This window comes from Capricornis sumatraensis, chromosome 10 (assembly GCF_032405125.1).
Source record: "Capricornis sumatraensis isolate serow.1 chromosome 10, serow.2, whole genome shotgun sequence".
Lineage (NCBI taxonomy): Eukaryota > Metazoa > Chordata > Mammalia > Artiodactyla > Bovidae > Capricornis > Capricornis sumatraensis.
In genome coordinates, this window is record NC_091078.1 from 42,788,994 (window position 1) to 42,816,122 (window position 27,129).

Below are 27,129 nucleotides of genomic sequence, written 5' to 3' on the forward strand. Positions count from 1 at the left end.
GCCCAGTGCTGCCTTCCTCGGGGTCTGACGAGGTTGTTTAAGGGAGGCCCTCAGGTTTGCACACAATCAGTTGCCTCTCTTCCCCAGTCAGAGCAATGGTGCGTGGTAGATATAAGAATCCATAGAAGGTTGTGATTTTTTTCATTCATCCCACTCAGGGATACAGGTTCACCTCTTAGACCAGCTAAGAGCAAACTCAGCCAGAGCAAACTCAGGCCAGCGGGAGCTGGACTAAGCTGACCCGGTGGCACTTATCAGGCAGGTTGAGTCCTTTTGTGGCGTTTTGACTACCCAGTTGACAGTTCATTGAAAACCCTGCCCCTCAGCTGAGACTTTTGACATTACTATTTTTGTTACTTATTTAAATATAGATCCTGTTTTATGTTCACTTTAAACTCATTATCTTCTAGTACTGAGTGCCACAGGTCAAGACCCTCCTTGGGTTCCCTGGCTCATGGCAGTTTCAGTCTCAGTAGGAACAGGAGGATGTCTGACCCCGCACCTCCCCGCTTCTCCTGATGGAGCAGCTTAATACTCCTTGGAAGGAGACTGCCTGGAATCTGGGAAATTGCCAGTGTTCGGACTTGCCGGTGGGGACAAACAAAGCTAAGTCATCTGAGATGGTCCTGTGACACCACCGTGCGTCATGGCTTCTGAAGTGTGTTATTTGCAGGGGAGGTGGGGGCTGTCGTCACCTCCAGGCGTGGTCTCAATGCACAGCATGTTAATAAGCACTGACTGAGGGGGGGCTCTCAGCAACAGACGAGCTCCACATGGGCCTGCGCTTGGGTAGTTCTGACTGGGGGGCTTCTTCTGTGATTACGTTTAGTTTGTCTTTTTTGATTAAATTGGATTGTGTGTTTAACATCAAAAACATAAAAATCTCAAAATATCTATAATTCCAACATATAAAAAGAGCCATTTAAGAATATAGTCAGCATATCTACACGTGCATACACACGCACACACACAGAGATAGACTATACCACGGCAGAGTTCCCAGCAGGAGTAAACACTCCCAAGCCCTCACACTGTGGGGTCTTTCGGTAAGGAGAGTCTCTGCTGGTTTATGTGCATCCTTGTACATTGAAATCAGTCTATTTGCCAGAGAATAAAAGTTGATGTCACCACCACTCTGCTGCTTTTATTAATAATGAGGTGGGGGAGCGTGCCCTTCATAAGCCATGGTGTTTGGTCCCGTGGTCATAGGCATGCAGCTGTTGAGCAGCGAGCACCATGGGTAGAGGCAGACCCTGAAGGTGCCCACAGATCCTGCTCCCATGTGGGGTGCCTCACCCGGTGCTTCACTCAGACGCTGACCTGGGTGTTGCTGTGGAGGGAATATAATTCTGTGGATATAACTGTGGCCCTAAGTCCGTTGATTTTAGAAAGGAAATGATCCCAGGTGGACATGACCTAATGAGGCGAGCCTTTAAAGGAGTAACCTCTTCCTGGCAAAGAGCTTGGAAGCACAGGAGGGATTCAACTCAAGGCAGAGTCTCTACTGCCAGCTTTGAAGCTGGAAGGGGCCCAGGGGTGGAGGGCAGTGACCTCTAGGGACTGAGAGGCCCCTCTGCCAGTTCATACCAGCAGAGAACCATGCACACATAGCCAGCAGTGCTGACTGTGGTATCCTGAACAGAGTCTCACCCATGCCCTGCAGAACCAGGTTTAAGTGGGTGCTGTGTGAACCACTAGGCTTGTGATGACTCAGTGCACAGTGAAAAAGCAGCAAGAGTATAACGTATCTAAATTTGAGTGTGTATATCTGTCCAGAAACATCAAATAAGTTGTGTGAGGAGAGGATAGCTGTGTATGTGTGAAAGTAGAAATCATCTATTAGGCCGGATTTATATAAATAATTATATATTTATATATATAAACAGTAATTTATATAATCTACATATATATGTATATATAATCTATATATAACATTATATATATATATATATATATATATATATATATATATATATATAAGTAATATGTAGTTAGAAACCAACTTCTGTTCTAGTTCTGCCTTGAGCACCATGACCTTGGAGGAGTCAGCAGTGTCCACCGGCTATACTCACCCCACTACCGCCACTGCTTTCCAGCCAGGCTGTTGGACTTTCTTGATCCTTCCCATCCTGTGCAGTTTCCTTGCCCTCCTTCCCCTGCAGGTCTCTGTGAGCGCCTCCTCCATGGGAGGCCCCCAAGTGCTGGTGACCTCAGGAGCCTGGCTCAGCTCTGCGCACCCACACGTGCTAACCCTCCCTGACCTTCTCCAGTTTACACCTTCCTCTTCCTGTGGCTTCTGTTTGGAGGGCCCTCTGCACCTCAGACTCAGCACCGTCACAGCTGGGCTCAGGCATCCCTCATCTGTTCCCTGCCTCCCCCCACCGCCTGGGCCGACGGCTCCACAGTACTGCAGAACCAGTGCTGAGGGCTATAACATTTTAGGGGCTGACAATGCTTTTGTTTCTCTCAAAATCAGAAGGGGAAAAAAATAAAAATTGTAAGTTGAAGAAAGTGCTTTAATATATGATATTAATATATTTATGCCACTGCAATTGTAAAATATAATTTTAAATACTTTTTCACAGAGGACAAGGCCCATGGGAGCAAAAAGGCCCATGAAAGTCACAACACAGCCCTGCCCCCGCCTTGTTTGCAGGATGGTGGCGTTTGCCCTGACGGTGCCATGTGTTGCTGTGCCTATGGCAAAGGAAGCAGGGCGGTACTTTGTGACCTGACCTCAGTGACATCACGCAGCTCTGAGTACTGGCAAGGGCCCTCTTCTGCCCTGATGGGCGAGTCTGAATGAGGAATCCTCTTTACCTTCAGTTCCTTGCTGACAGGCCTTGGTGCTTGCAATGAGCAGAAGTGGCCAGCCCCTCGGGCTGGCGGGATCCGCTGTTCCCTGGCCAGACACTCGGTTCCCTTCCCAGCATTGTCCCCACAGGGACTGGGGCCTCTGTGTGCCAACAGCCTCTGCATGCCAACCCTTTCCCACCCCCAACCCCAAGCACATCCACGCTTCCAAAGAGGGCAGAGAGTGTGTTGGGGTGGAAGGGAGGACACTAGTCTGTGCAGCTGAGTCTGGTCTGGAAATCAGAGGGTGACGTTGGCAGGTATCTCACATCTGAGAACCTGGATAACCTGCCTTCCAAAACACTGACTTTTATTTCTGAAGACAAGTTTGTAGGGCTCTGGCTCGCCCAGTACCTCAGCTGGGAAAGCTGCTGGTGAGAAAGATGTGATTCTTTCCAGGATATCGTTAGCTTCAGGAGAGAAGGAATGTTCCCTTCGCTGTTAGGACATAAGCAGGGTCAGTTTATTCTGCTGGTGTTGGTCACCCTGATGGCCACGTTTAGCCCTGCCCACTCCAGGCATCCTCTCATGAATCAAGGCTTGTGGCTTCATCAGGAGGGGTGACGTCTTATGTCTACTTTACTGGGGCCTCTGAACTTGGCATCTGTGTGGTTCTGAACCATCCTTTGGCATTGGCATACACCTCCTGCATGAGAAGCTCAGACCTTCCAAGCAGCTGCTGACTTGTCCTGGAGCATATCTGAGGCCATCCATTCAGTGCTTGAATAGCTCTGAGTGTTAGTAAGAGCTCTGATTCAAGCAGATCTGTTTTCCACCTGTTTGTTTACATTCAACTTGGTTCTGCCCTAGAAAGATTGTAATCATCATTCCGCAGCACAGCTCTGCAGCCAAAGAGGAGCTCTTGGAGTCCTCTGTGCTCTTCCCTATGGCTCTTTGTTATGGCAGCCCTAGAAAACTAATACGCCGACCACCACCCTTCTCTTTGCACCTTGGGAAGTGTGGCATCCCAGAGAACCAACCGTGATGTGACCAGGGAAGAATGAGATGGTCACCACCTTGGTTTTTAATGAAAGTCAAGATACGTATCTGAGGCCTACAGTCATCCATCTCCAAGTGTTTAGTATTTTGCTTGTTTTAATATTCTTGCATCCCATACTAGATGCAGTTAATTTTTTTAGCTTGGTTACAGGATTTTGCATTTAATCCTATTAAATGTTGCCTGCCTCAGGCAGAGTGTGCCAGGGACTGCCCCATCTCTCCAGGGAACTTTGGAAAACAGGTGGGGTGTCATTGGGGTTGGGCCTGAGGGATTCCAGCACTGCACTTTCCATACTCTGCTGAGAATCCTGGGTGTGTGTGGATGGAAGGTTTCCTTTCAGGGGACATGTGGGACAAAACTACTGTCCTGAGGTAGCATGCTCAAACTACTGCACAGTTGCATTCATCTCATACACTATCAAAGTGATGCTCAAAATTCTCCAAGCCAGGCTTCAACAGTACATGAACTGTGAACTTCCAGATGTTCAAGCTGGATTTGGAAAAGGCAGAGGAACCAGAGATCAAATTGCCAACATCCACTGGATCATTGAAAAAGCAAGAGAGTTCCAGAAAAACATCTATCTCTGCTTTATTAACTATGCCAAAGCCTTTGACTGTGTGGATCACAAGAAACTGTGGAAAATTCTGAAAGAGATGGGAATACCAGACCACCTGACCTGCCTCTTGAGAAACCTATATGCAGGTCAGGAAGCAACAGTTAGAACTGGACATGGAACAACAGACTGGTTCCAAATAGGAAAAGGAGTACATCAAGGCTGTATATTATCACCCTGTTTTTTTAACCTTTATGCAGAGTACATCATGAGAAACGCGGAGCTGGAGGAAGCACCAGCTGGAATCAAATTTGCCAGGAGAAATATGAAAAACCTCAGATATGCAGATGACACTACCCTTATGGCAGAAAGTGAAGAACTAAAGAGCCTCTTGATGAAAGTGAAAGAGCAGAGTGAAAAAGCGGCTTAAAAATCAGCATTCAGAAAACTAAGATCATGGCACCTGGTCCCATCACTTCATGGCAAGTAGATGAGGAAACAATGGAAATAGTGACAGACTTTATTTTTGGGGGGCTCCAGAATCACTGTAGATGGTGACTGTAGCCATGAAATTAAAAGATGCTTACTCTTTGGAAGAAAAGTTATGACCAACCTAGACAGCATATTAAAAAGCAGAGACATTACTTTGCCAACAAAGTCAAAGCTATGATTTTTCCAGTAGGCATGTATGGATGTGAGAATTGGACTATAAAGAAAGCTGAGTGCTGAAGAACTGATGCTTTTGAACTGTGGTGTCGGAGAAGACTCTTGAGAGTCTCTTGGACAGCAAGGAGACCCAGCCAGTCCATCCTAAAGGAAAGCAGTCCTGAATATTCACTGGAAGTAGTGATACTAAAGCTGAAACTCCAGTGCTTTGGCCGACCGATGCAAAGAGCTGACTCCTTTGGAAAGACCCTGATGCTGGGAAAGATTGAAGGTGGGGGGAGAAGGGGATGACGTAGGCTGAGATGGTTGGATGGCATCACCGACTCAGTGGACATGAGTTTGGGTGGACTCCGGGAGTTGGTGATGGACAGGGAGGCCTGGCATGCTGCAGTCCATGGAGTCACAAAGAGTCGGACACAACTGAGTGACTGAACTGAGGTGGGTTTGGGGACAGAGTGCCCAGCGTGGTTGTGTCAGGATATCCTGTGAGTCAGAACTGGTACAGAAACGTATGGAGTGGCTGTAGCATTGGGCTTTGCTGAAGGAGAGAAGACAGGTTCTGAGGAAATGTGCTTGCTTGGCCACAGCCACACATGATGCTTGGCAGAGATGACTAGCTTCTTCACCTCAGTGTCTTACTGTCTGTCAGGGTTTCCTTCTGGGGATCTAGGTGGGAAAGGCATAAAGACCCCAAAATGAAGTATTAAGTCCTGCCATATGAACCCCCAAGGCTGAGGGGAAGCCAAGTCCTCCCTGATAATTCCTCAAGGATGAGCGGCTTTTAAAGGCGGACCCACACCACCTGCTCTTCCTTTACCTCAGGAACATCAGATGCTGTATTTTGCAAGAGATCGTCTGCGGTCACTTGGCCAAGGGCAGCACTGGGGACCTGCCAGTCCTCCCTGTGCCCCGTCTCGGCTGTTCTCAGTCTGCAAGACCAGGCCTGCATTCGGCAGTTCTGTGCCTCAGGGTAGTCAGAGTGAGGCTCCCTGCCCGTCAGCTGCTGGCTGTGGTTCCTGGGCTGTGTGACAGGCACGGTGAGCACCATGAGCACTCAGAAAGGGGGACAGTAGTTAATACCCATGTCGTGAGTCTTCACAGTTCAGTCAAATGTAGGGAGGACCACTCACTTCTTAACTCCCTTCCCAGTTCCTGCCTCTATGTCTTAGATGATGTCTTCAGAAGATGGTCATGGGACATGGTTTAAAATTATTGTGTAGTAATTCAGCAGTAATTATTGTGTAGTAATTTGCAGCCAAAGATGGAAAAGCTCTATACACTCAGCAAAAACAAGACTGGGAGTGGGCTGTGACTCATGAATACCCTATTGCCAAATTCAGACTTAAATTGAAGAAACTGGGGAAGACCACTAGACCATTCAGGTATGACCTAAATCAAGTCCCTTATGACAGTACAGTGGAAGTGAAAAATAGACTTAAGGGACTAGATCTGATAGACAGAGTGCCTGATGAACTATGGACAGAGGCTCGTGACAGGAGACAGGGATCAAGACCTTCCCCCAAGAAAAAGAAATGCAAAAAAGTAAAATGGCTGTCTGAGGAGGCCTTACAAATACCTGTGAAAAGAGGAGAAGCGAAAAGCAAGGGAGAAAAGGAAAGATATACCCATTTGAATGCAGAGTTCCAAAGAATAGCAAGGAGAGATAAGAAAGCCTTCGTCAGCGATCATTGCAAAGAAATAGAGGAAAACAATAGAATGGGAAAGACTAGAGAGCGCTTCAAGAAAACTAGAGATACCAAGGGAACATTTCATGCAAAGATGGGCTCAATAAAGAACAGAAACGGTATGGACCTAATAGAAGCAGAAGATATTAAGAAGAGCTGGCAAGATTATACAGAAGAACTGTACAAAAAAGACCTTCAGGACCCAGATAATCACCAAAGTGTGATCACTCACACTCACCTAGAGCCAGACATCCTGGAATGTGAAATCAAGTGGGCCTTAGGAAGCATCACTACGAACAAAGGTAGTGGAGGTAATGGAATTCCAGTTGAGCTATTTCAAATCTTAAAAGATGATGCTGTGAAAGTGCTTCACTCAATATGTCAGCAAATTTGGAAAACTCAGCAGTGGCCACAGGACTGGAAAAGGTCAGTTTTCATTCCATTCCCAAAGAAAGGCAATGACAAAGAATGCTCAAACTACTGCACAATTGCACTCGTCTCACACGCTAGTAAAGTAACACTCAAAATTCTTCAAGCCAGGCTTCAGCAATACGTGAACCGTGAACTTCCTGATGTTCAAGCTGGTTTTAGAAAAGGCAGAGGAACCAGAGATCAAATTGCCAACATCTGCTGGATCATCGAAAAAGCAAGAGGGTTCCAAAAAAACATCTATTTCTGCTTTATTGACTATGCGAAAGCCTTTGACTGTGTGGATCACAAGAAACTGTGGAAAATTCTGAAAGAGATGGGAATACCAGACCACCTGACCTGCCTCTTGAGAAACCTGTGTACAGGTCAGGAAGCAACAGTTAGAACTGGACATGGAATAACAGACTGATTCCAAATAGAAGAAGGAGTACGTCAAGGCTATATATTGTCACCCTGCTTATTTAACTTATATGCAGAGTACATCATGAGAAATGCTGGGCTGGAGGAAGCACAAGCTGGAATCAATATTGCCGGGCGAAGTATCAATAAGCTCAGATATGCAGATGACACCACCCTTATGGCAGAAAGTGAAGAAGAACTAAAGAGCCTCTTGATGAAAGTGAAAGAGGAGAGTGAAAAAGTTGGCTTAAAGCTCAACATTCAGAAAATTAAGATCGTGGCATCCAGTCCCATTACTTCATGGCAGATAGATGGGGAAACAGTGGAAACAGTGGCTGACTTTATTTTTCTGGGCTCCAAAGTCACTGCAGATGGTGATTGCTGCCATGAAATTAAAAGTCGCTTACTCCTGGGATGGAAAGTTGTGACCAACCTAGACAGCATATTAAAATGCAGAGACATTACTTTGCCAACAAAGGTCTGTCTAGTCAAGGCTATGATTTTTCTAGTAGTCACGTATGGACATGAGAGTTGGACTATAAAGAAAGCTGAGCACTGAAGAATTGATGCTTTTGAACTGTGGTGTTAGAGAAGACTCTTGAAAGTCTCTTGGACTGCAAAGAGATCCAACCAGTCCATCCTAAAGGAGATCAGTCCTGGATGTTCATTGGAGGGATTGATGTTGAAGCTGCAACTCCAATACTTTGGCTACCTGATGCAACGGGCTGACTCATTTGCAAAGACTCTGATGCTGGGAAAGATTGGGGGCAGGAGGAGAAGGGGATGACAGAGGATGAGATGGCTGGATGGCATCACTGACTCGATGGACGTGAGTCTGAGTGAACTCCAGGAGTTGGTGATGGACAGGGAGGCCTGGCGTGCTGCAGTTCATGAGGTCACAGAGTCGGACATGACTGAACGACTGAACAACTGAACTGAACTGAATTCCAGCACATCCTCTTTGCTGGTCCTGGGACGTCACATGGGTTTTAAATCCCGTCTCTCCCTCTGCAGTATGAAGTGAATGCTGCCCCTTCTGCCCACCTGTTGGTTACTGTAACTGTGGACATGCTTTGTAAATGAAAAAGCGGTATGCAAACAGAAAGTACACAGATCCGTTCTTAGAGGGGAAGTAGCCTTTATTTCTGTTTACTGTGAACGTGACTTCTGTGCTTCAGAACAGGCAAATGTGTTTGCATGTGATCTCAGTGGCCAGATGCATTACTTCTAACTATTAGACCTTTTCCCTTCTCTACTCTGGCAGGTCCGAACTGCAGTCTTGGGCTGCGGCACTGGGCTGCAGGGCAGCCAGGAAGTGACCAGTCTCTGTGGACCACAGAGATGCTGGGGCCTGTGGGGGCTGTGGAACAGATGGCCTGAAACGGGGTGACTTTCCCACATTCCTGGCCTGGTGGCAAAAGCCTGTGATTCCCAAATGATGGGACCCCAGCCTGGTCGTGCTGTGAGCTCACTGACCCCTGTGTGTTTCTGATGCAGATTTATGTCCACCTGAAGGAAGGCGGTGGCCCTGATGGGCTGGATGCACTGAAGAACAAGCCCCAGCTGCACAGCATGGTGGCCAGGAGCCTGTGCCGGAACGCGGCCGGGAAGAACTACATCATCTTCACTGGGCCCAGCATCACCAGCCTGACCCTGTTTGAAGAGTTTGAAAAGCAAGGTTTGCCAAGTGGGGACCGGATTGAATGAGGCCCCCCTCCCCCTTGAGAAGTGCGGAGATGGGGCTGGGGGTTCGGGTGGGTAGCATGGCCCCCAGAACACCTGATGAGAAAGCCTGAGCCTGAGGGCCTGCTGCCTGTCTGCCCTGCTTGGCCCCAGAGATGTAGACAGAGACCTGTCTCAAGCTTATGGTCTAAGGGACAGGTCAGTACAGGTTTTCTGGGTGCACCCCTCTGTGTCCTTTGTGATGAGGCCAGGCCATCCAAGGAGTTTTGCTAGCGTTTAATGGGGTGCCATAACAGAGTGCTACAGAGTGGGTGGCTCATACACAACAGGGATTTATTGCTCCCAGTTGCAGAGGCTGGACGTCCAGGACGGGGTGCCAGCATGTCTAGATGAGGCTGCAGGTTTCTCCCTGTGTCCTCACGTGGGGAAAGGGATGAGGGAATCTGTGGGGCCTCTTTTCTAAGGGCACCAATCCCATTCATGAGGGCTCCACCTTTCCGACCTAATCACCTCCTGAAGGCCCACTTCCAGATACCATCACCTCATCTGAGGCGTTAGGTTTTCGACGTAGGAATTGGGAATGGGGCACAAATATTAAATCCACAGCATCAAGGCACAGCTTCTCCTAAGGCTCTTAGGGAGTCTGAACTCCCCAGTCTGTGAGCTGTCATGTCACCCCTTCCAGTTGGACAGAGAATTGTGTGGATTAATACAGGCAACTGCACAGTGGGCCTCAGAGAGGTGTTAGCTCCCCTCAGTGCTAAGATCCCTGGTTCATTTGTTGAAAAGATTGAGCAAAAGAATTGGGGCTATAGAAGCAGACCCCGGCTGAGTCAGGGAGCCCCGTGGCAGGCTGCATCTATTCTTACTTGGTCCTGCATTTGGGATTTATATTCCGTTCACTCAGGAAAAACCTAGAACACCCCCACTCAGCTCCTCCAGACACTGAAATTGCAGACCTGTTGCTTAGCAACAGATCTAAAGTCTGGCCTTAAAAACAAACCCTCTCAAGTAATAGGGAGCCCATAGCTGCTGACCTGTGGCCTCAGCAACTGTGATGAGGCACCCCCTGGGCTGCTGACCTTGGCTGCACCTCACTACTCTGGTTCCAGCAGGGCTCAGGGTTTAATTGTTGAGAGAATTCAGTGTGGACAGATCAGACATTGTGAAGCAGGGCCGTGGAAGTCAAGTTGGAGAAAACTGGCCCCAGTGCTCATGAACCCAGCGCCATGTGTCCCCATAAGAGCATGTGGTGAGCACTGGGGCTGCCATGTCCCCTGGCCTGCTCGGCTCCCAGTAGGAGTGTCACGGGCATGGCACGAAACCCCGAGGGTTCCCAGAACTGCGCAAACAGTTTCTGTGGACCCTGCAGGCCCGATGCTGCCTCATCCCACCTCGCCACCTGGACCGAGGGTCCCGCTCTCATAGCGTGGGCCTGGTGGGACTGGTAGGTACAGAGGGCACCAAAGGCTTCCCTGAGACCTGGGCCGCTGGCCTGTGTTCTGGGAAGAAGAGGGCCCTCCCTGCTCAGGGAATTAGAGGATAGAGGAGAATCTTTTAGTGGAAAACAGTAATTAGACATGGAATTTGAGTCTTCCCCTCTCATATGACCCCCTGGGCTCCCCTTGCAGTGCCTGACGGGCGGGGAGGTGGTCTCCATGTTGCCCATGGATGGCTGCCCCCACCCCCAGGGACTCTGCGTTCTCTGGTCTGGTGACCCCAGGAAATTCCGACGGGCAGCCCGGGTTGAAGTCATAGCCGAGAGCCTGGCTGTGCCTCCTGGGCGCATGGAGACTGCTTTGTAACGATAGTCACATGAGAATCGCTATTTTCATAAATAAACTTGTGCACTGCTAGATTCTCTTCTTCTGTTAGAAAAATGCAGCTGCTCTTTGGGTGGTTGTATTCATCAAGCCTGGTTGGCAATTTTAAACATTATCCTCATTCGTCTGAATTCTCTTCTTGTTTTGAAGACAGATTCTCATTTATAAACCTCGGAGTGTGGGTATTTGGATCCATAGTGGTGGGAGCCGTGGGGAGCCCCCCTCTTTTGGGCGAGACTGGGCGTGCCCCCCAAGGGTCTGACCGAGGCGGTGGAAGGACAGGAGATCGTGAGAGTCCTTCCACCACAGAAGGTGACAGGGAATTCATCCCCATGATATCGGGGAGACCATTCCCCAGGCTCTAGTCAGAAGACCCCTTCACGTCTCCTCTGGGCATGGGGAGAAGTGGGCTTCCCCGTGGCTCCCCAGGGGAGCCCATGAGCAGTGAGGACTGGGAAAGACCTCGAGTCCTGGAAGAATTTGGAGAAGCCTCCCTATTTCAGCTGGTCTCTGCTTGCAGGGCTTCTGCTGCAGGCAACATTCTAGAGTTCAGGGGCCCTGCTCAAGCTCTTCCCCCAGAAAACTCCACCACTCACCACCCCAACAAAGCACGTGTCATGTGATGACTCCCCCCTCTGCCTTTCACAGGCTGCACACAGGCGGAGCTTCCCGAAGTGCCCTGTAGATGGCGAGTCTTGGTGAGAGGGGTAGGGTACATAGCTGGTTTGGGCTTAATGATGCCTGTCTCTGCCCACCCAACCAAGAGCCTGAAGTTCATGTGCATCACGTGAGCTCAGAAGTTCTAGAAGCAGATGGGAGAATGGGTCCACAGGTTCAGCCCTGCACTGGCAGGTCGCAAGCCCCCTGGCCATGAGAACTGCTGTCTTACTGCCAATGCTCTGCTTGCCTTAGGTCTTCTGTGTGATCTTAGATGCATACAGAAGTGAGGGGGAGGCAGCACGTCTGGGATGAAAGCTCCCAAATTTCCCATCTCTCCTGGGGAAGCAGGGGAGCCGCCCTGAGGCTGTGCGGTCCCTGTACCCGCAGGGATCTACTGCTGTGGCCTGCTCAGCTCCAGGAAGAGTGACTGCACCGGCCTGCCACCCTCCATGCTAAGTAGCCCAGCCACACCACCTGCCCGGGGCCAGCACACCATCCGGATGAAGGGGAGCATGTCCCTGATCTGCTGGTACAACAAGGGGCACTTCCGCTTCCTGACCAATGCCTACTCGCCCGTGCAGCAAGGTGGGCATACTGGGGGCCCCGGGTGGGGCTCTGGAGGCTGGGCTTGACCCCTGCCCCTCTTTAGCTCTAGGCCGTGGAGTGGGTGATGCCTGCTGCTTCTTACATGGAGGCTGGCCCTCCTGCGCCCACAGGCTGTCAGCGCCCTGGGACTTGTTATATCAGGAGAAGCCGTGAGGCTGGCATTTGCAGATGACCCAAGCAGTTCCCCACATAGGTCCCTAGGTCATACATAGTGTGATAATTGGTTCTGTTGAACAGCATTTACATAATCGCTTCATCATTTAGGATTCTGTGAAAAATCTAGTCTCATGGGAGGAGGGAAAAAGTCAACCATTCTTTTTTTTTTTTCTGCTTTTTATTTTTTTATTTTTTTTACTTTACAATACTGGATTAGTTTTGTCATACATTGACATGAATCCACACAGGTGTACATGAGTTCCCAACGTTGAACCCCACTCCCGCCTCCCTCCCCATATCATCTCTCTGGGTCATCCCAGTGCACCATTCTTATCTTTTCAATGTTTGTATTTAAGGGAACCACAGCTCAAACATTATTAAATAGCAGAAAAGAAAATTGCAATGACAAAGGGACCCTTTACAAAAGTACTTACAGCTTCCCTGGTGGCTCAGAATCCACCTGCATTGCAGGAGACCTGGGTTCGGAAAATCCCCTGGAGAAGAGAGCAGCTACACACTCCAGTATTCTGGCCTGGAGAATTCCATAAACAGAGGAGCAGGCCATGGGTTTGCAAAGAGTCAGACATAACTGAGTGCCTTTCACTTTCAGTGTACTTGAAAAGTCCCTTAGGTTCCTTTACATTAAGACATCTTTGTCTTTACTATTGGGCTTCCCAGGTGGTGCTAGTGGTAAAGAACCCGCCTGCCAATGCAGGTTAAGAGATGCCTTAACCTGAGGCGTTAAGAGACGCCAGTTGGATCAGTGGGTCAGAAAGAACCCCTGGAGAAGGGAATGGCAACCCACTCCAGTATTCTTGCCTGGAGAATCCCATGGACAGAGGAGCCTGGTGGGCTACAGTCCGTAGGGTTGCACAGATTCGGAAAAAACTGAAGCGACTTAGCACGGCAGTCCTTACTATTAAAGAAACACTGCCAAGGAAATCGGGTGTGTGTGTAGTGTGTGTATTGCTATGCGTGTATGCATGTGTGTGGTACCTGTGTATATATGTTGTGTGTGTGGTATTTAGCATCTCTTTTCACTTTTCCCCATCCCTCACCTCCACACACACCTCGTGTAACATTTCAGTGCAGGTTACAGTCAAGGCACATGGGTGTTGTTACCCCACTCGGGTGTGGGGGTGGGGGTGGCAAAAGCCGACCCAGCAGGTTCTGTATCAAGGGCACCTAGAGGAGAGTTTTGGAATTGCCCTGCTAGCTGAAGGATCCGCTTAGGCCTCGGGGCGGGACCAGAGGATCGAAGTATCTTGGAGGGTGTGGGTCTAGGGTGTTGGAGTTGCTTCCCACCAAATTATTTTAAGTGATGGCCTCTGAAATGATGTCCCAAAGCAGGAGATTCCCCATGTCTGAACTGGTGCAATGAGGTGGCAGAGAAAAGACTGCATCTGGGAACGGTAGGGAAAAGCCTGCAATAGGGTCGAAAACCCTAGTCTCAAGGACTAGAGCCCTTTAATCAGACACCAAGGGAAGGAGGAAAGAGACTGTTAAGGGGCAAAGACAATAAAATTTTGGGAGGGTTGGTTTTTAAATAAGCTGAAACGAGTATTCGTGTTCAGTTCAGTGATACTTTCCGTTTCTAAAGTGTGTGCTCTGTTATTAATCATGAAGTTCCAAATCCTAGACACCCTTAAAAATCTCGAGGTGTGTGTCCACAGCCTGGCCACAGATCCCCCCCCACCTCCAAGCCCCTGAGCCCTCCCTGCCCCGTTAGGGCCTGTGGACACTGTGAGCCCATCTGGGAAAGAGGAGACCCTGGGTATGGCCGAGGGGCTCGCAGAGTAGAGGCTATGATGTCGGCATGCTCCCCACTTGGAGTCCTTTTCCTGGTTCCATCCGAGGGCCTTGCTGCTTAATGGAGATAGTTCTGGTGTGATTGTCCTTCTGCTGTGCTTCAAAAACATGATTTTTAAAAACTACCTAATATTTCATCCTTAGATTGTGTCATAATTCTTTATCTTGTTCCCTATTAATGATCTTTTTTTTTCACAATATGAAGAGTGATATAGTGAAGATTTTCATAGATAAGTCTTCAGGTTCATCTTTGGTCGCTTCCTTAGGATAAATCTAAAAGTTAAACGGTTGTGCTTAAGGGTCTGAATGGTTTTAAGACTCTGATGCTGTGCTGCCAAAAGGCTGTACTTATTACCACTGCAGTGGTCACAAGAGACTGAGATTTCTCCTGCTATACCAACACTGTATTTGTTTTCTTTCCTAAATTTGTCAATAAGATGGCTGAAAATGCTATAAAATTTTAACTATAAATTGCCATGACTGCTGGTGAGGCTGAACATCTCTTCATGTGTTTATTAGCTGATTTTTGATGATTTTGTCATGTTCTTTTAAATTTTTCATTTGAAGTACTTGTCTTAGGAACTTGAAATTTTATGAAAGATTTTATGCCTATAGCAGGTATTTTTATGCATTTGTCTTCCTGTTGCTTTTATTTATGGTCCGTATTTTTAACGTACAAAGGGTTTTCATTTCCACATAGGCACAGCTGTTGAGGGCCTTCCTAGGTGGCACTAGTGGTAAAGAACCTGCTTACAATATGGGAGACATAAGAGACTAGAGTTCGATCCCTGAGTTGGGAAGACCCACGGAGGAGGGCGTGGCAAGCCACTCCAGTTTTTGCCAGGAAAATCCCATGGACAGAGGAGCCTGGTAGGCTATAGTCCGTAGGGTCGCACAGAATCAGACTTAGCAGGCACGCACTGCTGTGAATCATGCTATTTGTTCTCATGCTTAAAAAAAAACCCTGCTCTGTCCCAAGGCCGGGTAAGTAAATAGTCCACCTGGTTGTTTTATAATGTGATGTTGTGCTCTTTGCACTTGGAATTTATTTTGGTATGTGGCATCAGTCAGGGTGCTACTATTTTTTTTGATAAGTGGCAAAGATTGGTTGACCAAGCAGCCCCACCTCTGTTCCCGAACCATTGATCAAATAATTATTTTTTCCCTACTTATTTTAAATATCACCCAGATGACGGAGTCTCCTATGTTCTAAAGACTGCTTGCCAGCTTTATACTGTCTTCTATTATGAACATATATGCTCTTCCAAACATGAGAAGAATTTCCCATTTCAGAAAACATGTAACTACTTATGAACATTCTGTTGTTTAGCTACTCAGTTGAGTTTTAATCTTTGTGACCCCAGGGACTGCAGCATGCCAGGCTTCTCTGTCCTTCACCATCTCCCTGAGCTTGCTCAAACTCAAGTCCATTGCGTCAGCGTTACCATCCAACCATCGCATCCTCTGTCATCACCTTCTCTTCCTGCCTTCAATCCTTCCCAACATCATGGTCTTTTCCAGTGAGTCAGCTCTTTGTATCAAGTGGCCAAAGTATTGGAGTTTCAGCTTCAGCATCAATCCTTCCAATGAATATTCAGGGTTGATTTCCTTTAGGATGGATTGATTGGATCTCCACGCAGTCAAGGGACTCTCACGAGTCTTCTCCAACACCTCGGTTCAAAAGCACCAATTCTTCAGAGCTCAGCCTTGTTTGTAGTCCTGCTCTCACATCCATACATGACTACTGGAAAAACCATAGCTTTGACCTTTGTCGGCAAAGTGATGTCTCTGCTTTTTAATACACTGTCTAGGTTAGTCATAGCTTTTCTTCCAAGGAGCAAGAGTCTTTTAATTTCATGGCTGCAGTCACCATCTGCAGTGATTTTGGAGCCCTAAAAGATAAACTCTGTCACTGTTTCCATCGTTTCCCCATCTATTTGTGATGAAGTGGTGGGACCAGATGCCATGATCATCTTTTTTTTGAATGTTGAGTTTTGAATGTTAAGTCAGCTTTTTCACTCTCCTCTTTCGCCTTCATCAAGAGGCTCTTTTGTTCTTTTCGCTTTTCACCATAAGAGTGGTGTCATCTGCATAACTGAAGTGAAAGAAGAGAGTGAAATCAGTAAGTCATGTCATCTCTTTGCCACCCCATGGACTGTAACCTACCAGGCTCCTCCATCCATGGAATTTTCCAAGCAAGAGGACTGGAGTGGGTGGCCATTTCCTTCTCCAGAGGACCTTCCCGACCCAGCAATTGAAGCTGAGTCTCCCATATTGCAGGCAGACACTTTACCACCTGAGCCACCAGGGAATCTGAGGTTATTGACATTTCTCCTGGCAATCTTGATTCCAGCTTGTGCTTCATCCAGCTCGGCATTCTGCATGTTGTACTCTGTATATAAGTTAAATAAGCAGGGTGACAGTGTACAGCCTTGACTTACTCCTTTCTTGATTTGGAACCAGTCTGTTGTACATGTCCCATTCTAACTGTTGCTTCTTGACCTGCATACAAGTTTCACAGCAGGCAGGTAAGGTAGTCTGGTATTCCCATCTCATGAAGAATTTTCCAGTTTGTTGTGATCCATACAATCAAAGCCTTTAGCATAGTCAGTGAAGCAGAAGTAGATTTTTTTTTGAAATTCTGTTGCTTTTTCTATGATCCAGCAGATGTTGGCAGTTTGATCTCTGGTTCCTCTACCTTTTCTAAATCCAGCTTAAACATCTGGAAGTTCTTGGTTCATGTACTCTTGAAGCCTAGGTTGGAGAACTTTGAGCAGTACTTTGCTGCTGTGAGAAATGAGTGCAATTGTGCAGTAGTTTGAGCATTCTTTGGCATTACTTTTCTTTGGGATTGGAATGAAAATTGACCTTTTCCAGTCCTGTGACCACTGCTGAGTTTTCCAAATTTGCTGGCATATTGAGTGCAGCACTTTCACAGCATCATCTTTTACGATTTGAAATAGCTCCACTGGAATTCCATCACCTCCACGAGCTTTGTTTGTAGTGATGATTCCTAAGGCCCACTTGATTTCACACTCCAGAATGTCTGGCTCCAGGTTGGTGATCACACCGTCATGGTTATCTGGGTCGTTATGATCTTTTTCGTGTAGTTCTGTGTTTTCTTGCCACCTCTTCTTAATATCTTCTGCATCTGTTAGATCCATACCATTTCTGTCCTTTATTGTGCCCATCCTGGCATGAAGTGTTCCCTTGGTATCTCTAATTTTCTTGAAGAGATCTCTAGTCTTTCCCATTCTATTGTTTACCTTTATTTTGCATTGATCACTGAGGAAAGCTTTCTTCTCTCTCCTTGCTATTCTTTGGAACTCTGCATTCAAATGGGTATATCTTTCCTTTTCTCCTTTGCTTTTTACTTCTCTTCTTTTCACAGCTATTTGCAAGGCCTCCTCAGACAGCCATTTTGCCTTTTTGCGTTTTTTTTTCTTGGGGATGATCTTGATCCCTGCCTCCTGTATGATGTCATGAACTTCCATCCATAGTTCTTCAGCCACCCTGTCTATCAGATCTAATCCCTTGAATCTGTTTGTCACTTTTACTGTAAGGGATTTGATTTAGGTCATACTTGAATGGTCTATTGGTTTTCTACTTTCTTCCATTTAAGTCTTAATTTGGCAATAAGGAGTTCATGATCTGAGCCACAATCAGCTCCCAGTCTTATTTTTGCTGACTATATAGAGCTTCTCCACCTTTGGCTACATAGAATATAATCAGTTTGATTTTGGTATTGACCATTTGGTGATGTCCATGTGTAGAGTCTTCTCTTGTGTTGTTGGAAGAGGGTGTTTGCTATTACCAGTGCGTTCTCTTGGCAAAACTCTGTTAGCCTTTGCCCTACTTCATTTTGTACTCCAAGGCCAAACTTGCCTGTTACTGAAGGTGTCTCTTGACTTCCTACTTTTTCATTCCAGTCCCCTGTGATGAAAAGGACATCTTTTTTTTGGTGTTTGTTCTAGAAGTTCTTGTATGTCTTCATAGAACTGTTCAGCTTCTTCAGCGTTAATGGTTGGAATGTAGACTTGGATTAATGTGATATTGAATGATTTGCCTTGGAAATGAACAGAGGTCATTCTGTCACTTTTGAGATTGCACCCAAGTACTTCATTTCAGACTCTTGTTGCCTATGATGGCTACTCCATTTCTTCTAAGGGATTCTTGCCCACAATAGTAGATATAATGGTCCTCTGAATTAAATTCACCCACTAGGGTCCATTTTAGTTCTCTGATTCCTAAAATGTGGGTGTTCACTCTTGCCATCTCCAGTTTGACCACTTCCAATTTACCTTTTTCATGGACCTGACATCCCAGGTTCTTATGCAATATTGCTCTTCACAGCATCAGACTTTACTGTCATTGCCAGACACATCCACAGCTGAGCATTGTTTCCACTGTGGCTCAGCCTCCTCTTTCCTTCTGGAACTGTTTTTCTGCTCTTCTTCAGCAGCATATTGGCCACCTACCAACCTGGGCAGTTCATCTTTCAGTGTCACGTCTTTTTGCCTTTTCATACTGAACATTTTAGGGATTGATTTGTTATTCTTTACTCCGGATTCTAAGGGAGAATGAGCGCTCTTTCAGAAAGTGTGAGCCCTGTCATTGTTCAGTTACTCAGTTGTGTCCAGTTCATTGCAACCCCATGGACCGTGGCATGCCAGACTTCCCTGTCCTTCACCCTCTCAATGAGCTTGTGCAGACTCAAGTCCATTGAGTCAGTCATGCCGTCCAACCCTCTCGTCCTCTGTCATCCCCTTCTCCTCCTGCCTTCAGCTTTTCCCAGCATCGGGGTCTTTTCTAATGATTTGGCTCTTCATATCAGGTGGCCAAAGTTTTGGAGCTTCAGCATCAGTCCTTCCAGTGAATATTCAGGATTGATCTCCTTTAGGATGGACTGGTTGGATCTCCTTGCAGTCCAAGGGACTCTCAAGAGTCTTCTCCAACACCACAGTTCAAAAGCATCAATTCTTCAGCACTCAGTCTTCAGTGTGAGGGTATGCAGGCTCTTTGAGTTACATGCTGTCATTTACCCAGAGTCATCCCCATGAAGAACCAAATCCTTTTTGAGTCTTCCATCTCCCTCTTTGCCCATAGAGTTCAGAGTCCATGAGGCTTGTGTGGGTGTGGAATGTTTGCATATCAGATATCAGGTCTGTATGTTAGGTCTTGACTCATTCATTCAGACTTAGAGAAGGGCAGAAAGGACATCAGCCCAGCCACAAAAAACCTGGAGGAGGCGGAGAGACAGACCCCTGCAACAGGAAGGCAAGTAGTTCTGTCATAGGCCCATGTGAACCTACAGTGTCACAGAGGTTTACTCTTAGAATATAGATGTGCAGAGGGTCACACCCAGCCACAGGCATACAAGGGTGCACCCAGAGACAACACATTATCCCTGGTTATGACGTCAGCAGAGACAATAAATATCACATAACCTCTTGTCAATATTCCAATGTCTAAAACTTTCCAGTCCTCAGAAAACGATATTAATAGGACAGCAATCTCACCCTTTTCATCTTGAATAGTATCTGAAATCTAAGGTATCACCAGGGAGGAGGCTGGACTGGTAATAACCTTGGAGAAATGCTCAAAGAGACTGACAGAAACCTGGATTTTGAAGCCAGTCTTCTATTTCCAGCTGTAATCCTCATTTAATTTCAAAAGTTTGAAGGAATAGGGAGGAAACTTCTTCTTCTGAGAGGAGGGGAGCAGGCCTCTCACACCTGCGTGAGCAGCCCTGAAGCTACTGCCCTGCCAGTGCTGAGGGCAGCCAGTGGGAACCACAGAGTCCCGGCCAGCACCATGCCCTCATCCCTGGAGAGTGGACCCGACCCGCTGGGACCCTGCTGCCTCAGAGCGAGGCGTCCCCTGCCTCTGGGAAGAGAGAAGGGAGGGGATTTTATCAGACAGTCTGACCTGCTCATACCCACATGGATCTGGGAAGCCCTAAGGGGGCCTCTTTAGCCCCAGAGGAGGCTGTAGTTGAAAGTCAGGCAAATTAAAATAGAGCCAGCGATGGGAAGCCTCCCTGGGCCATGCACCCAGGCCAGGTGTGAGGTGGGGGTGTTTGCTCACGTGTGTTTGGGGTTGGGTGGTGAGCAGAGGCCCCAGGGCAGGTCCCCGCAGGAAGGGTGCTGTAGAGAGACCGCCCTCCGTGGAGGCGGAGAGCCCAGCCTTGGAGGACCTGCATGTGGCCGCGGCATCCGACAGTAGAGTGTCTCTGTGGAGAGAGGCTCTCAGGATCCGGGCCCCAGGAGCCTCTGACTGGGAGGAGGCCCTGGACAGGCACCATGGTTCTTTGAGGTCTTGAGGCTTTAGAAAGCGTGTTGCCTGGATGCTGCCCAAGCGTCCCCACACCTCCAGAGCTAGCTTCTCAGCCTCTCATAAGATCTCCAGGCACTTCATCAGTGCAGAAAGTCAGTATTTGGGGAGCAGGGATGGGAGACAAAAAACTGTCCTGGTTTAGGGCTGAGTCTGAGCAGATGGACCTGTGTGACTCTTGTCTCCCTCCCCCTCAGTGGGGAGGGGGTGACGAGCCATTTTTACTTCAACTACTGGAGAAGGGAAGGCTACCCAATCTAGTATTCTGACCTGGAGAATTCCATGGACTGTATAGTCCATGGGGTCACAAAGAGTTGGACAGGACTGAGTGACTTTCACTACTCACACATATTTCAGTTCAGTCAGTTCAATCGCTCAGCCGTGTCCAACTCTTTGTGACCCCATGAATCGCAGCACACCAGGCCTCCCTGTCCATCACCAACTCCCAGAGTTCACTCAGACTCACGTCCATCGAGTCCGTGATGCCATCCAGCCATCTCATCCTCTGTCGTCCCCTTCTCCTCCTGCCCCCAACCCCTCCCAGCATCAGAATCTTTTCCAATGAGTCAACTCTTCACATGAGGTGGCCAAAGTACTAGAGTTTCAGCTTTAGCATCATTCCTTCCAAAGAAATCCCAGGGCTGATCTCCTTTAGAATGGACTGATTGGATCTCCTTGCAGTCCAAGGGACTCTCGAGAGTCTTCTCCAACACCACAGTTCAAAAGCATCAGTTCTTCAGCACTTAGCTTTCTTCACAGTCCAACTCTCACATCCATACATGACCACAGGAAAAACCATAGCCTTGACTAGACGGACCTTTGTTGGCAAAGTAATGTCTCTGCTTTTGAATATGCTGTCTAGGTTGGTCATAACTTTTCCTCCAAGGAGTAAGTGTCTTTTAATTTCATGGCTGCAGTCACCATCTACAGTGATTTTGGAGCCCCCCAAAATAAAGTCTGCCACTGTTTCCACTGTTTCCCCATCTATTTCCCATGAAGTGATGGGACCAGATGCCATGATCTTCGTTTTCTAAATGTTGAGCTTTAAGCCAACTTTTTTACTCTCCACTTTCACTTTCATCAAGAGGCTTTTTAGCTCCTCTTCACTTTCTGCCATAGGGTGGTGTCATCTGCATATCTGAGATTATTGATATTTCTCCTGGCAATCTTGATTCCAGCTTGTGCTTCTTCCAGCCCAGCGTTTTTCATGATGTACTCTGCAGATAAGTTAAATAAGCAAGTGACAATATACAGCCTTGACGTACTCCTTTTCTATTTGGAACCAGTCTGTTGTTCCATGTCCAGTTCTAACTGTTGCTTCCTGACCTGCATATAGGTTTCTCAAGAGGCAGGTGAGGTGGTCTGGTATTCCCATCTCTTTCAGAATTTTCCACAGTTTCTTGTGATCCACACAGTCAAAGGCTTTGGCATAGTCAATAAAGCAGAAATAGATGTTTTTCTGGAACTCTCTTGCTTTTTCCATGATCCACCAGATGTTGGCAATTTGATCTCTGGTTCCTCTGCCTTTTCTAAACCCAGCTTGAACATCAGGAAGTTCACGGTTCACGTACCGCTGAAGTCTGGCTTGGAGAATTTTGAGCATTACTTTACTAGCGTGTGAGATGAGTGCAATTGTGTCATAGTTTGAGCATTCTTTGTCATTGCCTTTCTTTGGGATTGGAATGAAAACTGACCTTTTCCAGTCCTGTGGCCACGACCGAGTTTTCCAAATTTGCTGGCAAATTGAGTGCAGCATTTTCACAGCATCACCTTTCAGGATTGGAAATAGCTCAATTGGAATTCCATCACCTCTACTAGCTTTGTTCGTAGTGATGCTTTCTAAGGCCCACTTGATTTCACATTCCAGGATGTCTGGCTCTAGGTGAGTGATCACACCATTGTGATTATCTTGGTCATGAAGATCTTTTTCGTACAGTTTTTCTGTGTCTTCTTGCCACCTCTTCTTAATATCTTCTGCTTCTGTTAGGTCCATTCCATTTCTGTCCTTCGTGGAGCCCATCTTTGCATGAAATGTTCCCTTGGTATCTCTAATTTTCTTGAAGAGATCTCTAGTCTTTCCCATTCTGTTGTTTTCCTCTATTTCTTTGCCTTGATCGCGGAGGAAGGCTTTCTAATCTCTCTTTGCTATTCTTTGGAACTCTGCATTCAGATGCTTATATCTTTCCTTTTCTCCTTTGCTTTTCCCTTCTCTTCTTTTCACAGCTATTTGTAAGGCCTCCCCAGACAGCCATTTTGCTTTTTTGCATTTCTTTTCCATGGGGGTGGTCTTGATCCCTGTCTCCTGTACAATGTCATGAACCTCCGTCCATAGTTCATCAGGCACTCTATCTATCAGATCTAGGCCCTTAAATCTATTTCTCTCTTCCACTGTATAATCATAAGGGATTTGATTTAGGTCATACCTGAATGGTCTAGTGGTTTTCCCTACCTTCTTCAATTTCAGTCTGAATTTGGCAATAAGGAGTTCATGATCTGAGCCAGTCTGCTCCTGGTCTTGTTTTTGTTGACTGTATAGAGCTTCTCCATTTTTGGCTGCAAAGAATATAATCAGTCTGATTTTGGTGTTGACCATCTGGTGATGTCCATGTGTAGAGTCTTCTCTTGTGTTGTTGGAAGAGGGTGTTTGCTGTGACCTGTGCATTTTCTTGGCACTGAAAGGTTGCAGGTGGCTGCGACCAGCGCACATAGCGCGGCCGAGAGGAGCTACCCCACGTCCAAGGTCAGGGGCAGAAGCTGGGAGGACCCCATGCCCAAGATGTGGCGGCCAAGAGGCGTTACCCCACGTCCAAGGTCAGGGGCAGTGGACGAGAGTGCCAGGCTGTGATGGGACAGGAACGGCCGAGAGGAGCTAGCCAAGTCCAGGGTCAGGGGCGGCGGCCGGGAGGAGCTACCCCACACATATTTAAGCAGTGCTAAAATTTCACAGCCCTGCGAACTAATCCCTGAAAACAGTGGCATTCTTCTCCCTCACATGGTGCTGCTGCTGGGGAGGCTGCTCAGAGGAAATGCTGTGTAACCCCCACCACACTTGACCATCTTTCCAGCCCGCACATCACCTCTGGGGGTGCAGTGGACGGCCCCCCCATTCAGGGCAGGTCTTGGAAGACAGGTTATTGGGCAGCAGGCTGGAGAGGGCTGACTGATCTCTCTCTGCTTCTCACTCCTGGTCGGTGGAATGTTTCACTCTTGCCGTGACTTTGGTCGTGACCCTGCGACTCAGTTCCATTTGTGTTAAGGAGGATATGGTGTTTGAAGGCATGTGAGAGAGTGCATTTGAGGATCAGTAAAGGGTAAAGGGTTCTGTCCACAGTGGAGGCGTGGCGGAGCCTGGGGTCAGGCGGCTCCTGGTTCTTCTGAACCCTCCCTTGAGCAGAGCAGGTGGACCAGATCCCTGGCCCCCTGACTGTGGTGGCCACCTCCTTGCACCGCTCTCAGACCTGGCGGAAGGAGTGGGAGCCTGGGGAAGGGAGCGGGAGCCTGGGGAAGGGAGCGGGGGCCTGGGGAAGGGAGCGGGGGCCTGGGGAAGGGAGCGGGGGCCTGGGGAAGGGAGCGGGGGCCTGGGGAAGGGAGCGGGGGCCGGTGAGTCCTGGCCTCCGCTCTGCTCTCAGGGCCCCGTCGGATGCTCCAGCCCTGCTCCGCTCACTACCCGCCTTTGCCATTATCTGCCGCGGGCCCTGCCCTGGTCTGTGCTGCGGCTCCATGTTCTTTGCTCACCTGCCCGTGTTTTCCTCAGCTCCCCTGAAGCTTCAGTGATGTTGTTGATAGTGGTTTTTTTCCATCTCCTCCCCTGCTGTCTGTTTTGACAAGCAGACAGGATGGAGAAGAACGTGATCTGAATGGGGGTCTGCAGGGGAGGCTCAGAGGGGGTGTCCCGCCTGTCTCTGCAGGAGTGATCATCAAGAGGAGGAGTGGGGAGATCCCCTGCCCGCTGGCCGTGGAGGCCTTCGCGGCCCACCTCAGCTACATCTGCAAGTACGACGACAAGTACAGCAAGTAAGTGAGCCGGCGCCAGTGAGCGTCGCGGGGGCCCGCTGCCGAGACCAGGGGCTACCGGGCGATCAGCTGCCCCATCAGAGCTGACAGATGAAGACCCTGAGAGAGAAAACCCTGAGCCCTCAGCCCGGCGTCCCCCAGGGCCCAGCCACACGGCCACCCCCACCTCCCACCGCCTGGCTGCCCGCACTGTGGCCCTGCCTGTTCCCCTTCCTCCACGTCCGCCGTCAGGCCCGACCCCGCCCGCTATCGTCCCTGAGGCCCTTGCCCAGTGTCCCCTCCGCAGACGGGGCGCGGTCCCTCACGTCAGTGGGTGAGCCGTGGTTACTTAGTCGTTTCACGTGTGAGTGTGGGCTCAGGCGCAGTATCACCATGAGTGCACACGTGTGGACCACACGCATGTGCATGTACGTATGCATGCCCCAGTGCTGTTTCCAGGCAGCTCCCATGCCCACATCGGGAGCAGTTGAACCTTGGCCTGTTAACTACTGGACCTGAAGCTCACAATCTAAAACAGGGTGAGACTAACCCAGAGGGCGGTGGGCGTTTTTCTCAGCCCTCCTTGAGGGTCATTGACGTCTCCCAGGCTGCTTGGTGGGGAGGGCAGTGCAGGAACCTGGGCCTCCTGGAAAAGCCCAGAGGTAGAGGGCACCCCACTCCCTCAGAGTCACTGCAGTCTTCCTGGAGCCCTGGCCTGCCTGGCAGCTCACGGGCCTGGGCGGTGCTCACAGGGCAGTCTGTGTGATGGAGCAGACATCGCAGACTGCCCTGGCTGGGCGCCTCAGTGGTGCTGAGGTTGCTGACCCTCCCAACACCCGGCATTTGGGGTGCAGAGACTCACATGCCTGCAGAGGGCAGCGGCACAGGGATGGGTCCTGAGGCGGGGCTCTCCAGCAGAGAAGGCTCTCCTGAGGTGACAGCTGTCCTCCGTCTGGGGGAAGGTGGGGCAGTGAAGAGAAGAGCAAGCAGCTGCGGGTGGTCGTGGCAGGAGGGGCTCGGGAAGCGCCGTGCTTGTGCAGGGAAGCCCGCAGCTCTGTGTCCTCCCGAGCCCCAGCCACACCACACAGGCCTGGCTCCTGGTTCAGTGGCCCCTGCGGTGACCCACCTCCTACACGTGATATTTCCTAGGGACTATTTTCATCTTAAGTAAAGTTCACGTGCCTGAGCCTCAGTGAGAGCTGTCCTCCTCCCTCCCTGTTCCCCCCTCCCCAGCCTGATTCCCACCCCCACGCTCCCGACAGCACCCTGTTGAGCCTGACGAGGCCTTTGGGAATCTCTCCTGCACGGGGCACCTGGGCACCATCTGAGTCACCCCTTTTTACCCTTCTGTCCTCTTAGGTATTTCATTTCTCATAAACCGAACAAGACCTGGCAACAGGTGTTCTGGTTTGCCGTCAGCATAGCTGTCAATAACGCCTACATTCTGTACAAGATGTCAGACGCCTACCACGTGAAGAGGTACAGCCGGGCCCAGTTCGGTGAGAGACTCGTGCAAGAGCTGCTGGGCCTGGAGGATACCTCTCCAAGCCTCTGATGTCCTGGGCGTGGCCCGGACTAGGTAAGGACCAGGTCCAGGGAGGGGCGGGGGAGCCTGATGTCTGCCCTGCCGGTCAGAGACCCGTGGACGCCCTGTGTGTGGCTGCAGTCCAGGCAGGGTGCTCAGGGCCTCTGGAGGCGCCAGGATGGACCTGGTCAGAGGGGAGCACCATCCGGTCTCCACACAGAGAAGAGCACGGCTTCCCTCCGGAGAGTGGCCACCACCTTGGAGTGAGCACCCTTCAGGTGTGGCCCTGAGCCAGACCTTCCGTGCCACCAGCGCAGGGCAGGGCACCCTTGCAGTCCCCCTGGAGGCCGCTGGGAGCCCATTCAGCACAGGGAACCCGGGAGGGCTGCTGCCATCATGGGCGCCAGGGATGGAACGAGCTGGTGAAGATGAAAGATGTCCATGCCATGGTTCAGGTCACGCATTGTCTGAGGGTGATGGGAAGGGAGCCAGCTGGGCCGTGTGCAGCTGGGATTGTCTGGGGGTATGTAGGAGCCCAGAGGGTTTGCCAGTGTTTGCTTCTAGTGGGCAGCTCAGAACAGGGCTCGTAGCAGAAGAAACAGCCTGGCATCGCTGAAAGGCAGTGTTGGTATGGAGAGTGGGGCCACTCTGGTGTGTGCACAAGGCACTCCTGCCTGTCCCGGAGTGGCTGGTGTATGGGGAGAAAGACGGTGACAGGATGGCAGTGAAGTGTGATGCTGTTTTTATTTTTAGATATATCTTCAGGTTATTTTCTTACTGTTGCTCAAGATCTTCTGTAAAAGGAAATGTCCCTCTTCTGTCCTCACCCTCTCACCCCACCCTGTTGTGGCTCCTTGCATGATCACGGGCCTGGGCCTGAACCTGGGCCAGAAAGGGTACTTTGCGTCCATCAGACCGTGGGGGCCTGTGGACCTTGAGCTTTGCACAGACGCCGT

General features: G+C 49.2%; 1 protein-coding gene across 1 annotated transcript in view; it reads left to right on the plus strand.

The window, feature by feature from the left end:
* PGBD5 (piggyBac transposable element derived 5) overlaps positions 1-26,203 on the plus strand; it is a 97,570-nt gene extending 71,367 nt beyond the window's left edge. The window contains exons 4-7 of the mRNA XM_068983087.1: positions 9,083-9,263; positions 12,139-12,336; positions 24,564-24,669; positions 26,008-26,203. Of these exons, the coding sequence (XP_068839188.1) occupies positions 9,083-9,263; positions 12,139-12,336; positions 24,564-24,669; positions 26,008-26,203 (681 nt within the window). The remainder of the gene's footprint in view (positions 1-9,082; positions 9,264-12,138; positions 12,337-24,563; positions 24,670-26,007) is intronic.
* Positions 26,204-27,129: the final 926 nt, after the last annotated feature.